The 15,865-nt window shown below is 40.9% G+C and overlaps 1 protein-coding gene across 24 annotated transcripts in view; it reads left to right on the top strand.

The window, feature by feature from the left end:
- Positions 1-15,865, top strand: part of NIN (ninein) — a 109,034-nt gene that overhangs the window by 49,160 nt on the left and 44,009 nt on the right. For 22 of the 24 annotated variants that reach the window (XR_649716.4, XR_001904784.3, XM_009211523.4 and 19 more), the window contains 10 exons: positions 282-321; positions 2,175-2,365; positions 6,589-6,735; positions 7,217-7,384; positions 8,193-8,329; positions 8,667-8,807; positions 9,094-9,268; positions 12,697-12,807; positions 13,190-13,279; positions 15,435-15,573. Coding sequence is in view for 22 of the 24 variants with exons in the window: in XM_009211523.4 (XP_009209787.2) it covers positions 282-321; positions 2,175-2,365; positions 6,589-6,735; positions 7,217-7,384; positions 8,193-8,329; positions 8,667-8,807; positions 9,094-9,268; positions 12,697-12,807; positions 13,190-13,279; positions 15,435-15,573 (1,339 nt within the window). In the remaining 2 variants the exon portion in view is untranslated. The other 2 variants (XM_021941201.2, XM_031668121.1) reach the window with 2 other exon arrangements.

Below are 15,865 nucleotides of genomic sequence, written 5' to 3' on the forward strand. Positions count from 1 at the left end.
GTTGTGATAGGTTTTGCTGTTGAATAAGTGACCTAGTAAATGAGGACAAATCATTGGTGAAATGCTGCAGAAGGCTGTGTGGTGTTTCTTAGGAGTCTCATCCTGACTGGCTGGTTAACTGAAGAGCACTCATCTAGATGGATACACTAGAGAGTCCTGAAATTATGTGACTCACTTAGATGATGATTTCAGAGCCAGAGAGTGATCTGCTCTAGGAAAAGCTAGGATAGTTCTTTCTGAATAAGCTATAAAGCACACTAATCTTCTCTTGCCTCCTCTAGCACTGGAAGACGCAACGCAGTGAGGAGTATGAAGCGGAAGGTAAGAGCCGAGTGTGTCAGGACGTGCCTGGAAGGGAAGGGCTGCCAGGTGCTCTCCACACCCTGTCTTTCTGATCTCTTATGCTAGAGGCCAGCTGGGAATTAACATTAAGAAAAACAGCAACAAAAAATTTATTCACAATTGATAGCTTTTAGTTTTAAAATCCTAGCATTTAATATCGTGCAAGAGATGGTAACTGAGATACATAATTTCACTTACGGGCTAATTTCTCTGTTAACCAGACTTTCAGATTAATTTTATAACAGTCCTAAATAGTGACCTATTAAAATGCATCCTTTGGCCAGGCACAGTGGCTCACGCCTGTAATCCCAGCACTTTGGGAGGCTAAGACAGGAGGATCACTTGAGCCCAGGAGTTCATGACCAGCCTGGGCAACATGGCGAACCCCGTCTCTACTAAAAATAGCCAGGTGTGGTTAGCACGTGCCTGTCATCCCAGCTACTCAGAAGGCTGAGGTAGAAGAGACTCTGTCTCAAAAAATAAAAATAACAATGTAAATTAATTAGTTAATTTAAAAATGCATCCTTTGACAAGTTTCAAATGTGTTTCAGAAGCATCAGAACACGTTGATCCTCTGGCCACAAGATGGCACTGTGGTTCAGCTAACAGAACCTCAGCCCACTTCACAACCCTCTGTGGATTAACTGTACTTAAGTGTAATTACAACCTGTTCTCTAGGTTGAAACGCCACAGCAGTAATGGGCTTAATTCCTGTCAGTAAAGAGTGGGAGTAGCACTAAATATGCCTTTCAACCCTCTGAGGTTCTTCTAAGCACACAAAATTGTGCCAGTAATTATCTCATGTTTAAGTAATGACTTTACAGAATCTCTAATGTGTAAAGCAAAATTTACAAGTGAGGGCTTTTAATAGAGAATAAATAAGCAGTTTTGATTTTTAAATAAGTAGTTTGATCCTTAAGTCTTCAAATGAAATTTGCCTTAATGTATAGATAACTGGGAACTTACAGCTTGCAACCATTGATTTTTTTTTTTTTTTTTTTTTCAGTTGAACTGTTGGTTTCTGTATGTCAGAATATTCATATGTAAAGATTTGGGAACAGGCTAATCTTGACACTTTTTTTTTTGAGGTGGAGTCTGGCTCTGTAAGCCCAGGTGGAGTGCAGTGGCGGGATCTGGCTCACTGCAATCACGCACTCCCAGGTTCCGCCATTCTCCGCCCTCAGCCTCCCAAGTGGCTGGGACTACAGGCACCAGCCACCAGCCCGGCTAATTTTTTGTATTTTTAGTAGAGACGGTGTTTCACTGTAGCCAGGATGGTCTCCATCTCCTGACCTCATGATCCACCCGCCTTGGCTCCCAAGTGCTGGGATTACAGGTGTGAGCCACCGTGCCAGGCCATCTTGAGACTTTTATCATGAGATTATTTTCTTTTCAGTAAAAGATGCTGTAGTACTTAGACTGGAAAGAAAGTGGAGGTAATACATTCTGGTAGCTATAGCTGAGATCGAGCTTATAGAGTTCTCGATAATGGCCCTCAACCAGCCTTCTCTTATGATCACTGTAGCCTAAGCTTGTGATGTGCTCAGTATTGAAATAAAACAAACCTAGAACTTTGCAATAGTGCACAGGAGATTATATTTATTACACAGTAATGACTGTCAGGGAGCCAAAAAGTACCCATTTACTCTAGTTGCAGCCTTAGAACCATTGATTCTGTTTCATGGGAGCTTCAGGACCAAATCAAAATGGAATTGACATTTATTGTCTTTTTCATATAATATTGATTTTCAGAAAGCACAGTTTTCTTTAAGAATAGGCACTCTCTCTTTGTAATTCCTTTGGAAACCGTGCAACATTTGCTTCTCTCTCAGGCCAGTTAAGGTTTTGGAACCCAGATGACTTGAATGCTTCACAGAGTGGATCTTCGCCTCCCCAAGACTGGATAGAAGAGAAACTGCAAGAAGTTTGTGAAGATTTGGGGATCACCCGTGATGGTCACCTGAACCGGAAGAAGCTGGTCTCCATCTGTGAGCAGTACGGTTTACAGAGTGTGGATGGAGAGGTGAGCCTTGCAGTGTAATTCAGGAATAATAGTGATGGTAAAAGCGTAGCTGGCCACAGGCTAGGAACAGCTGTGGTGTGGCTCTCTGCAGCTTGTTTTTTCCTATGAAGTCATTCATAAAGATTTTTTTCCTAAGAAGTCATTCATAAAGATTTTTTTCCTAAGAAGTCATTTTTCCTAAGAAGTCATTCATACAGATTCTGTCATTGAGGAGCTCTTGTTGTGTTGTGGAAAAGAAAAACTGACAAGGGCTGACACTTACCCAGCTATTGCAAACTCACTGTGCTAGGCAGGTTACTCCATGTGAAACTGTCAGGCACTAGCTCTGTGTAGCCATGATGTCACATGTATTTGTAGAGGTGCCATTCGCAGAGTAAAATGTGGAAAACATGTGGAGGAAGAATTAAGCAAGGATTTCAGTAGATTTGAGTTGGGGGAGTATTTTGTAGGCCAGAAGGATAAATTTAAGTTTTTGGAAAGAACATCTCAATATCATCCCTGAGTTCTTAAGCAGATTGAGCAATATAGAGAAAAATCTTGCTTGCTGACGAGGAGCTAAACTGCTTTTACATATTGGCATGAAGAGAGCCTTGGTTGAGAGCAGCCAGCAGCCATCACAATATTCTGGTCATGAGAAAATGGTAAAGGGTAGATTGGTTGTTTTGAAAGTACTAAGAAGAGTTTTGAAGGAGCCCCCAAAAGACTCTTCTTTGGGAAAACTCTGAGCTTTATGTTTTCTAAAAAATTAAGAGAGGAACTGGTAGGACTGGGTGCATGAATAGCCGTGAAACATAAGAACAGAAATAATTCTAAGATGTGCCTTTCAACGAGCTGAAAATAAGGCCTGGAGAGAGTTAGGTTAGGGCTACAGTTGTCGCTTTGGGAATCTTTGATTATGATGATATTTGAAACCATGCTTTCTGCTTGCTCAGGAAATAAGTGGTATTATTTTTCTAAACAAATAATAGAAATATTTGTTTAGTGGTATTTTTCTAAACAAATAATAGCTTTTGCTTTATTATCAAAAGCTTCCAAGTAGCCTGACTTACAGAAATTTTTTGTTGTTGTTTTCCCCTTCTTCCGTGTGTATTTGACCATTATATACCCTTTGTTTATCTTTTTAATGGCTCAGTGGTCATTTATTTTTCATTGGTGACTATTGAGTCATAAAATTAAATTCATTCTCCTGAATTGTAAATCAGTGCAGTATGCAGAATCTTGGGTTGTTTTTGCCAAAAAAATATTGCACAAACTTGGATTATTTATCTAAAACCAATTCTTGGAATAAATTGTAGCCGTTTGTGGAAAGCTGCATTTTCTTCTGTGGTGGAGTTTCCAAAGCTCAGGAAAAGAAATAGCACATTTAGTTATTTTCCTCTGGCCTGAGGACAAGCAGTGTGAATACAGCTTTTGCTTAGTGTTTTTCCTGCTAAAGAAAAATAGTGAAATACTGTAGTACTTAGTATTACTAGCTCTAAACCACAGAGGAGCTGGAAGTTCAAGATGATCTCATTTACTTGGAATCCTAAAATTTTACAACTGAAAGCCATTTTAGATTTAGTCACCTCTCATTGTATAGGTAGAGAGAGTGAAATCATGGCTGTTCCCTGCTTTGATGAAGGGGAAGTAGAGTCACTGTCTTATGCCTGTAACTAGCACACTCTTTTCCAAAAGCAAGAACAGTGACGAGGCAGAGATGCAAACTAGCATGCTTAATGCCAAATCTGGCCCCAATCCTATTTTATTTGTCATGCCCAGTGTCCTTAAAATTGAACTTTTTGCTACATTGAAAAAAAAAAAATCAGGAGATTTTTCTCAAAATCCAAAGATTTGGCTCCATTTTGTGGACAGTAAGATGCAGCCAGCTCCTTTGGAGAGAACACGCACCCCTGTGTTCGGTTTCCCAGCACTCACTACTTTCTGATGTCTTAAACCCATCTCGCCTCATTCATTGACATCATTTTCCGGCCCTCTTTGAGTGTGTGGGTTTGTGATTATTTTCCAACTTACACTTCCATAAACCAACCATCCAAAGACCTGGTCCATGTATCCTGGGGAATTAGAATGTCCTCACAGTTCCAGAGACAGCTCCTGCTCGACGTGTAGAGCGTGCCCCAGTTGCCCATTTAACCAGCATTGTTTTCTGCCTAGCCCCCCCGGTCTTCTGAATCCACACTGTTTTATTCATCACTTGCCCACTCCACCACCTAAAATAACTGGAAGGACTTCCCAGGTGCAAGGTCTTTAGGCAGTCTGGAAGTGGTGCACTGATTTGGCTAATGTCACAGGTCAAGCAGTGTGGATCTAAGGTTAGAGCCAAACTTTTAACCTTGTTAACTTCAGTCAACACACCTGGACTTGACTGTAATTTCTGGTATGATGGTCCTGAAAGCCTTGTCCTCTAGGAGAGTATTATTTTGGTTGATAAGAATAGGATAGAAAAGTTAAGGGATCTTGGCAACCTCAGAATCTTGCCCCAAATATCTCTCCATTGATTTGATCCTCTTTTAGGATTGTTGCTTCTTGCAAACGTTTCCACTCCTTAGAATGGTTTTCTTGTTTTAGAGTTCCCTCCAGAGGAAGTAGTATGAAAGCAAGAATGGAAACTGATGTTTCCTATTGGATATGAATTGGGGGGAAGAAACATTTGAGATAAAAGAATTGCCTCAAGCCCTTACACAAAGAATGAAATCAACAATAATGAGATTGTGTAAATCCTAGCAGTAGTCCAGATTTACAAAATGAATATTAAAATTTTGAGAATGTGTTGCAGAGAATTTAGGTCTGTGTTAGAATGAGTCCAGTTATAGGCTCAAATGCAACAAGAGCAATTTGTTGCTTATTCTGTCTGCTTACTGCTCAGTGGCGTGGGCCTCAACTGCAAGCTTGTTAAAAATGCTGCATCTGAATCCCCACCACCAGACTTACTATATTAGAGTCTTCATTTTAACAAGCTCTCCAAGAGATTTCCATTTTGTACATTGGAGGCATGTTCCTGTAGAAACATTTTAGCCCCCAGAATAAAGAAGAATCTGACAGCTAGTAGGAGGGTTTTGCCTTTCCTCCTCGTTCTGTGGCTTCAATGATTCACGTTTCTCTGTTCACCTTCCCATTCCTCTGTGGAGCTAGGGAACCAGCCATTCCCAGGCAAACTTCTAGATGGGGCTGTAGCCCAATCTTCCCTTCCCTATTACAGGATAGGGGCTATTTGTTACCATTCGAGAGTGCAGACTAGCCAGTCAAAACTCCCTTGCCTTTACATCTCTTGGAACCCATCTATTGCACACACATAAAATCTTTGTTTCTCCTGCGCTAAAACATTAAAGCAAAAAGCCAACACACTCAGTATGGTTACAAGTAAGGTTCTAAACCCCAGGTTATGGATTTCAGAACCCAAATCTGAATTGTAATCAGATCATTGTAATCTGTCCCAGACCAAATTCTGCTGTGTTAGCATACCAGTTTCAAAAATTCAACATAAAGAAAATATCACCGAGGGTCACCACAGTGTAAAGGTGTAACAGATGTCTAACCACTTTCTGCTGTTATGACACTGGGAAGCTGTATCTTTTTTTTGTTTGTTTGTTTTTAAGACAGAGTCTCGCTCTGTTGCTCAGGCTGGAGTGCAGTGGCGTGATCTCGGCTCATTGAAAACTCCGCCTCACGGGTTCACGCCATTCTCCTGCCTCAGCCTCCCAAGCAGCTGGGACTATAGGCACCCGCCACCACGCCCAGCTAATTTTTGTATTTTTAGTAGAGACGGGGTTTCACCGTGTTAGCCAGGATGGTCTCGATCTCCTGACTTCGTGATCCACCTGCCTCGGCCTCCCAAAGTGCTGGGATTACAGGCATGAGCTACCATGCCTAGCCAGAAAGCCTTATCTTTGTATTATTTAGGTAATTTTTTAAAATTTCTAAGAATAATGTGTAACAACATTAAAGACTGCCTATTGTAGGAGTGTGAGTAAAAGAGAATATAGTTAATTGCTAAATTGCATAAGATTATGAAGATGTTGGAAATTGACTTTTATTTAGTTTGTGTGAAGGAGGAGGGCATATCATTACTCGAAATGGAAATCAGTAAAATGAGGATAAAGGGGCATAATTATATTTCTGGAGTCCTGGGACCAACCATGGTGCTGATTACTATTGGCCAGAAGTATACTTTGGGTCTTGTGTTGTTTTCAACGGAGTATTTAAAATATGTGGTGACTCTTTTCTAGATGCTCGAGGAAGTATTCCATAATCTGGATCCTGACGGTACAATGAGTGTAGAAGATTTTTTCTATGGTTTGTTTAAAAATGGAAAATCCCTTACACCATCAGCATCTACTCCATATAGACAACTAAAAAGGCACCTTTCCATGCAGGTAAAAAAATAAGCAAAAGTGCTTTCTTTGTGAATAAAAGTTAGAACCCATTTGAGTAATGTCTAATAAATTAATTTGTTGTCTGAAACAAAATACTAAAGAAAGAGAGGGAAGCAAAAGAAGAATTAGAAAGCCTTAACCATTAGGAAGGGAAGGTTGGGTTTGAGAAATGACCATAAATTACAATGGGAAGACCACTAATTATGCCTTGTCATGTCAGCTCTGGGTCAGAAGAAACCTGGTGTTAATTAGGGATGTATCCCGTCTATGTCATAGAACTCTCTACCAAAACAGTTGGTCTTGCTAAGCTCTGTAGGCTTGACTCACTTGGGAACAGAGATCAGAGAGGCTGCACGACTTTTTTCCTGGCACGGTAAATTAGACGAACATGCCTTCTACCCACCGTGGTCAGGACTGACCAATATCTTGTTGAAATACCTGGAATCAAGCCAGGCTTACTTAAGTCTCTTCCTCCTTCCAGTCTTTTGATGAGAGTGGACGACGTACCACAACCCCATCAGCAATGACGAGTACCATTGGCTTTCGGGTCTTCTCCTGCCTGGATGATGGGATGGGCCATGCATCTGTGGAGAGAATACTCGACACCTGGCAAGAAGAGGGCATTGAGAACAGCCAGGAGATCCTGAAGGTGTGGCAGCTAAAATTGAGAAAAATGACAAACCGAAGAAGGGTTGAAAATTTTCAATTTTTTTTTTGAAAACCGTGATTTGATTTTATTTCTCCCTAATGGTACATCTGTTCACAAGGTCTCAAAGATAAGAGGTAACTTTTTTTAGCCCTTTTAACTAGGAGCCTTTTGTTAAGTATTTTCCATGTTTTTAATCCCCAGATTATTGACATGAGAAATACTCTTACATTGTGTTTATTTACAGGGCCAGATAGTTTTGTTGTTGTTGTTTGTTTTGTTTTGTTTTGTTTTTTTGAGATGGAGTCTTGCTTTGTCACCTGGGCTGGAGTGTAATGGCGCGATCTCGGCTCACTGCAACCTCTACCTCCCTGGGTTCAGGCGATTCTCCTGCCTCAGCCTCCCAAGTAGCTGGGACTACAAGTGCACACCACCATGCCCGGCTAATTTTTGTATTTTTAGTAGAAACGGGGTTTCATCATGTTGGCCAGGATGCTCTTGAACTCCTGACCTCAAATGATCCGCATGCCTCGGCCTCCCAAAGAGCTGGGATTATGGGCGTGAGCCACTGCACCTGGCCAAGATAACTTCTTTTCTTTTTAGCACAAATAACCATGTTATGCTTTCCTTAGAGAAAACTTAACTATGTTCTAGACTGATAGCTGTTCCTAAGCAATCACTAAAGCAATGGAATTGTCTAGTTTCTGGATCATTGTCAGCTCTCAGAGTTTGTATAGCCTTCACGTTTTCTGCTTTCAGAGGATGGAATAAGTGATTCGTTTTTGAATTTATGCCTTGCTCTGATTTCTAGGCCTTGGATTTCAGCCTCGATGGAAACATCAACTTGACAGAATTAACACTGGCCCTTGAAAATGAACTTTTGGTCACCAAGAACAGCATTCACCAGGCGGCTCTGGCCAGCTTTAAGGCTGAAATCCGGCATTTGTTGTGAGTTGAGCAGAAGGTTCGCCTGCCCCATTCCCTTTCCTACTTGTCCAGCAAGTCATTCGGATGCCTTGGATAGACATCCTTCTATTCTGTATGGAAATGTCACTCATCTTCTATCCAAATGCTGCGCACATCTTCCTTAAACCATAGGAAAATTAAGGAGAACTTAGATTGACGTGGGCTTTTGAAGGGAAAGGTGGAATGCCTTTTTGCTTTGGGAGGGTTTTGGTTGTCTTGGTTTTGCTTCTGCATTGATGCAAGCCAGATGAGAGCTTTTCTGGGTCTACTTGTTGCTTAGAAACAGTTTCCCATTAACTCAGTGTACTTATGATCCTAGGGAACGAGTTGATCAGGTGGTCAGAGAAAAAGAGAAGCTACGATCAGATCTGGACAAGGCCGAGAAGCTTAAGTCTTTAATGGCCTCGGAGGTGGATGATCACCATGCAGCCATAGAGCGGCGGAATGAGTACAACCTCAGGTGAGGCCAGCAGTGAGGCTCCTCCTCACCCACCACCCTAGCCCAGCGCAGTGGCGCCTGCAGTTGCAGGGGCAGAACAGTGCATTGGGGACTCTGCTGGCCAGCCTGTTGGCCACACCTGGCTGGAGTGATTCAGATGTGTCAAGCCCTAAGGGAAAGCTGGGTACACTAGACATTTTATCCAGGTGCTTTTCATCTCTGTGCCTCTGTGTTTCCATTTTTGGTAGATCGATACTGGGACCTCTGAAAGATGTGATGGCAGCTTGTCCATTTTTCTTCCTTACAGGAAACTGGATGAAGAGTACAAGGAGCGAATAGCAGCCTTAAAAAATGAACTCCGAAAAGAGAGAGAGCAAATCCTGCAGCAGGCAGGCAAGCAGCGTTTAGAACTTGAACAGGAAATTGAAAAGGCAAAAACAGAAGAGAACTATATCCGAGACCGCCTTGCCCTCTCTTTAAAGGTAATCATCTTATTAGTTCTGTGGTCTGCATCCCTGCTGGGAACACCACGTGGAAAACTACAGCTTTGGAAGTGGCATGTTTGTACAGGGTTCAGTCCAAAAATCCTCTAAGTTTGCCCAGCTGAGTCTTCACCCAGACTTGGCAGGGCACTGCTAAAATCTGGATTTCAGCAGGGCTACCCAGGCTCCTGCTTTGCTCACGGTATTGATTAGCATATCTTGTTCTTCTCTCCCACTGCGGGTTCACTAGGTCTTCAGGGCTGTTTGGCACCTGGCTGACCCCTTTGTTCCTCCCGCTGCTACTCCAAACCTGGCCCTCACCCTCAGATTCCCGTCTCCTTGCCTGCCCGCCCCCCTCATTCTCAGCAGATGGTCTTGCCTCCTGCTACATGGATGCCTGTTTCTCCCGGCCTCCAAATGTGCCTTTTCTTCTCTGTTTTGAGATGGGGTCTCACTCTGTCACCCAGACTGAAGCGCGGTGGTACAGTTATAGCTTACCACAGCCTCAAACTCCTGGCCCCAAGTGATCCTCCAGCCTCAGCCTGCCAAGTCGCTGGGACTATAGGCTCATGTTATTATGCTCAGCTAATTAAAAATGTGTTTTGTAACCCCAGCACTTTGGGAGGTCTAGGCGGGTGGATCACTTGAGGTCAGGAATTCGAGACCAGCCTGGCCACCATTGTGAAATCCTGTCTCTACTAAAAATACAAAAAATTAGCAGGGCATGGTGGTGCATGCCTGTAATCACAGCTACTCAGGAGGCTGAGGCAGGAGAATTGCTTGAACCTGGGTGGCAGAGGTTGCAGTGAGCAGAGATTGTGCCACTGGACTCCAGCCTGGGCGACACAGCAAGACTACATCCAAAAAAAAAAAAAATTTATAGAAACGGGGTCTCATTATGATGCCTAGGCTGGTATCGAACCCTGGCCTAAAGTGATCCTCCCACCTTGGCCTCCAAATGTGCCTTGTCGCTCAAACATCCTCCCCTCTTTCCTGTGCCTCAGTGAAAGAAGTGATCTTTCTCTTTACTGGACTCTTACACCAGATAATAAGGTGCAAGGGCTCTGGAGTCAGGCTGCCTGGTTCAGATCTGGGTACCACCACTTACTGAAAACTTAGATCAGGTTCCTCAGCCTGATGGGCACCATAATAATACCTACCCTATCGCATTGATGTGGGGACTAAATGAGATGATGCACATACAGTGTCTGGGAAATAATAAGTACGTACGAAATGTTTGCTGTTACTGCTATCATGAAAGGTTCTTGAAACTCCATACATCAAAAACTGAGCTAATTATCACTCCCTAGCCATCCAACTATTTCATCTCGTGAATTTCTCCCTAATCAACATCAACACCATGAGGTGTAAGTCTCAGAAGCTAAAATTCTTCGTCATCTTCCCTCATCATTACTCATCAGTCTGTAAGTTACATTGATGCTCTGAAGTGACTCTCAGATTTATCTCCTTCCTCTGCATTTCCCCAGCCTCTGATTAGGTTCAGAATTCATCATGATGTCTCAGCTAATTAATGTGTATCCTGAACAGTTCTTTCTTCCATTTCTTCCACCTCCATATGGCTACCAGTTACTCAACTAAAGATCAGTTACAATCATGCTGTTACCACCCTTTGCAAAAAAACAACAAAAACAATGTGTTAACAGTCAAGGCTCCTGAAAGGCAGCTCGTCCTCATACCTTTCAAACTTGAGCTGCTGCCAGCAAGTCCCAGTGCCATGCCCTCCTCCACCCCACTGCCCCTACCTCAGTTTTCTCTGTGCCCCAGAGGGCAGAGCACATTTATGCTCCTTCATGGCTTTCCCCAACACTGCAGGCCAGATCACCTTTTCATTCCCATTACATTTACTTGTTTCTTGCCAAGAGAGAGCACATTTCCTGTTGGGTCATACGGAGTTGTATCCACATCTGCCTCCCTCCCCAAGATAGCAATAGTATCTGATCTGTCAATCTCCAGAGCACCAGCACTTCCCGATACACAGATTACTCCATATTGTTCTAGCCTCTCCATTTAGACGTACTTTGAAAGATTAATGTTATAGAACTGGCATTTTAGGGGAAGGTGGTGTTTTTTAAATGCTCCAAGTACATTATTTTTTACTTATATTGCTGTATGAGGGTATGAACTAGAATATACTAAAAATATACTGGCTCTGTATTCTTTTGGCAAAATGTACTTTAAAAATGATGTTCTTCCAATTAGCCTTTAACACGGGAAAAGAAAAATGTCAAATGGCATGTCTGTCTGTGTGTGTTAGCAAATGTGGTTGGAAATCTTCCTTAAAAATACTATATATACAGATCCTTTTAAGTTTAAAAAAAAAACTTTTGTGGGTTTTAGTCGATGTGTTATTTTATTATAATATTTAAACATATACAAATTATGAGCAATGTATATGTACAGTTTTTACATCTTTAAACCAAAATAAATTTATACATTAAATATATACCAAATCATAATATCAATAAATTGATTATAGAGTTACTCTACTGTTTTTTGTTTTTTTTTTTTTTTGAGATGGAGTCTCGCTCTGTCACCCAGGCAAGCTCCGCCTCCCGTGTTCACGCCATTCTTCTGCCACAGCCTCCCAAGTAGCTGGGACTACAGGCTCCCGCCACTACACCCAGCTAATTTTTTGTATTTTTAGTAGAGACGGGGTTTAACCGTGTTAACCAGGATGGTCTTGATCTCCTGACCTCGTGATCCGCCCGCCTCTGCCTCCCAAAGTGCTGGGATTACAGGCGTGAGCCACCATGCCTGGCCTAGAGTTACTCTACTTTTTGTACTTTTTCTGAGTTCTCTTTTGCTGGCAGCTGAACAAGGTATTTTGTAATCATTTTCTTTCATTTGTCATTACTATATATTGAGAATATTTTCATATTCTACTGCAATGCTGTCCAATAGATACACATATGTGGCTTACATTATAACTTCAGTTTGCAAGTAACCACATTGAAAGGTGAAAAGAAACAGGTGAAACTAATTTCAAATAATCTTGTTTAATCCAGTTATCTCTAAAACATTATCATTTTGATACACAATCAGTATACAAAAAATATTACTGAGCTAGTTTACATTTTGGGGCTATTCAAAGTCTAGTGTCTATTTTAAACTTACAGTTTGTACTAGACACACTTCAAGGGCTCAGTACCCAGTGTGGCTGCTAGCAGCTACCTGTTTTGGACAGCACAGTTCTATGTGGTCAAAAACAAAAGGGCAAACTTATTTTGTTGTTATAAAATAGATATCAACCTTTTTATATTTACTTTTGCCTCCTGTAGTCTACTACAGCTCTTAAGATGGATAAACATCTTTAATCTACAGTGCTGATTTATGCTGTATATAAAATGGTACCACAGTTTGCTAATTTCTTAATCTGTGCCACATTTAATTTCCCCATGCTTGTTCAGGAAAACAGTCGTCTGGAAAATGAGCTTCTGGAAAATGCAGAGAAGTTGGGAGAATATGAGAATCTGACGAACAAACTTCAGCGAAATTTGGAAAATGTGTTAGCAGAAAAGGTAAACCTGTTCAAATCTCATTTCCTGATAGGCAGCCTACTTTATGTAGTTTACTCAAAAGAACAGAAGCAATGCCACCAGAACATTTTTATTAGGGAATTACTGGGATAGCTAAAGGATGCTCTAACTTTTGCAAGGATATAATTTACTAAGTTGGTTATGAAGGAGAACATGCCTGGCACTGAGAAATGATCCCTGTGTTCATTGAACACGTCACTCTAGTGCGTTCTCCCCATCACCCAGTTGGTGGTGTTTGTGTTTAAATGTCGCATTCCTATCATACTCAAGAGACTGGGTGAATACCAGAAACTGGGCCTTTGCTGTGTTGGGTCAAAGAAGGGCACTCGGGAAAAATGACAGCTTTGCCCTTTTCCCCTTCTAGTTTGGTGACCTCGATCCCAGCAGTGCTGAGTTCTTCCTGCAAGAAGAGAGACTGACACAGATGAGAAATGAATATGAGCAGCAGTGCAGGGTAGGTAGACAAAGAGAATCGAGTAAGTGCAGGAGTGCCTGGGTTCAGACCCCAGCTTCACCGTTCCCTAGCTTTGTCACCCTAAGCAAGTCACTTAATCTGTGGGTACTTCAATTCCTCATGCATAAAATGGTAAAAATAAAAGTACCCACCACAAAAGGTTGTAGCAAAAATTCCATAAGTGAGTATATGTAAAGTGCTTAGAGCAGAGCCAAGGATAGAGTAAGCACTTACATATGTTAGCTATTAATATTATTATTCAAAAATTAGCCTTTCCTGATTGATCATTGCAGACCTAATCTGATGTGATTTGGTTTTGTCCTGTGGGTTTTTTTTTTCCTTAATACATTTTTTTACTCCATTTATTTATAAAATGCAAATGAAGCAGAAACATCTCAAGTCTTAGCTAGTAAATCATTCCCAATTTCTGCCAGGAGGGACGGAAAGATTTTTACAAATAGCAAGAATCTCTGACTTAAAAAAAATTCCCCTAAAGTTAGAAAGTTGAATTTTTTTCTTAAACCAGCAATACGTGTTTATTTTAATGAGACAAATATAACTGAGTTCCGGCTACTTAGATAAAAAGTTTAATTGTGTAGAGATGAGGAAAACAATCATATTATGAAGTTACTCCTTTTTAGGAAATATATGTACACGTTTAAGGAAAGAAACATTTCTACTGCTTTTATAATTAAATTTTAGCTCTTGGTTCTAATTAAATAGAGGTATTTTCTAAATGTCTTTAAATATAATGAATTCATCAGTAAAATCTGTCAGCTCTACCTTCAGAAATTCTCCCAGTTCATCCACTTGTTTTCTTTCTTTCTTTTTTCTTTAAAGACGGAATCTAGCTCTGCCATCCAGGCTGGAGTACAGTGGTGTGATCTCGTCTCACTGTAACCTCCACCTCCTGGGTTCAAGCGATTCTCCTGCCTCAGCCTCCCAAGTAGCTGGGATTACAGGCGCCTGCCACAACACCTGGCTAATTTTCTTTTTTTTTTTTTTTTTTTTTTTTTAGTAGAGACAGGGTTTCACCATGTTGGCCAGGCTGGTCTTGAACTCCTGACCTCAAATGATTCGCCCACTTCAGCCTCCCAAAGGGCTGGGATTCAGGCATGAGCCACCGTGCCCAGCCTCATCCACTTGTTTTCTTAACAACTTTGTACACTATATGTTTTACCCATTGAAAGTATAAATTCAGTCTTTTACTGTATGGACAGAATTGTGCAAACATCACCGCATTCAATTTTAGAACATTTTCATCTCCTCAGGAAGAAACACCTGCTCCACTTAGCCATCATCTCTCCCAAGTCCCCCAGCCCTAGGCAATTATTAGTGTACTTTCTGTCTCTACAGATTTGCATATTCCATACATTTCATATAAATGGAATCTTACAATGTTAGCCCTTGTGACCGCTTCCTTCATTTAACATAATGTTTTTAAAGTTCATCCATGTTGTAGTATGTATCAGTTCTTCATTTCTTGAATAATATTCCATCGTGTAGATATACCGCATTTTGTTTATTCATTCACCGGTTAATGGACATTTGGTGGGTTTTGGCTATTAGGAATAACACAGCTATGAAAATTTGTGTGCAAGTTTTTGTGTGGGCATATACCTAGGAGTAGAATTGCTAGGTTATATGGTAACCCGATGTTTAACCTTTTGAGGAACTGCTAAACTTCTTCCAAAGTGGTTGCACTATTTTATATTCCCACTAGTATGATAGTTCCAATTTCTCCACTTCTTCACCAGCAGTCATTATTGTATGTCTTTTTTATTCTAACCACCCTAGTGAGTGTGAAATGTTATCTTATTGTGGCTTTGATTTGTATTTCCCTGATAGGTAATGATATTGAGTATCTTTTACATGTATTCATTAGTCATCTGTATATCATCATTGGAGAAATATCAATTCAGATCATTTGCTCATTTTTAAAATTGTCTCTTATTATTGAGTTATAAGTCTTTGTGTATTCTAGTTACAAGTCCCTTATCAGATACGTAATTTGCAAAACATTTCTACTTTCTTGATGGTGTCCTTTGAAGCACAAAATATTTTGTTTTGATGATATCCAATTTATCGTTTTTGTTGTTGTTGTTGCTTGCTTTTGGTGTCACATCTAAGACCTGTGTTGGTTTATAAACCCTAGGTATTACAAGACCAAGTAGACGAACTCCAGTCTGAGCTGGAAGAATATCGTGCACAAGGCAGAGTGCTCAGGCTTCCCTTGAAGAACTCACTGTCAGAAGAAATTGATGCTAACAGCGGTGGCATTGAGCCCGACCAGGGTAAACACATTCAGACAGGCTGTAGATAAAGACTTTACCCTTGTTGTTAGAACCATGGTTCAATATAAAAGTGCAAAACTTTGGCAACTTGAAAAAAGAAGAAAAAAAAAAAAAGAATTTGGCCATACTTTTTTCTTGAGCTGTTTCACTTGTGGTCTGGTTTTTCATTTGTCCTTGAAGTTTTTATGAGAACATTTCCATCTGATTTTGATATGCATCAACAAAGGAATGGAAGAATCAAACCACAAGGGTATTTGCTTTGTTTAATAAAACAAACAAAAAACTGGCTGCA

The sequence above is a fragment of the Papio anubis genome, chromosome 7 (assembly GCF_008728515.1).
Source record: "Papio anubis isolate 15944 chromosome 7, Panubis1.0, whole genome shotgun sequence".
Classification (NCBI taxonomy): Eukaryota; Metazoa; Chordata; class Mammalia; order Primates; family Cercopithecidae; genus Papio; species Papio anubis.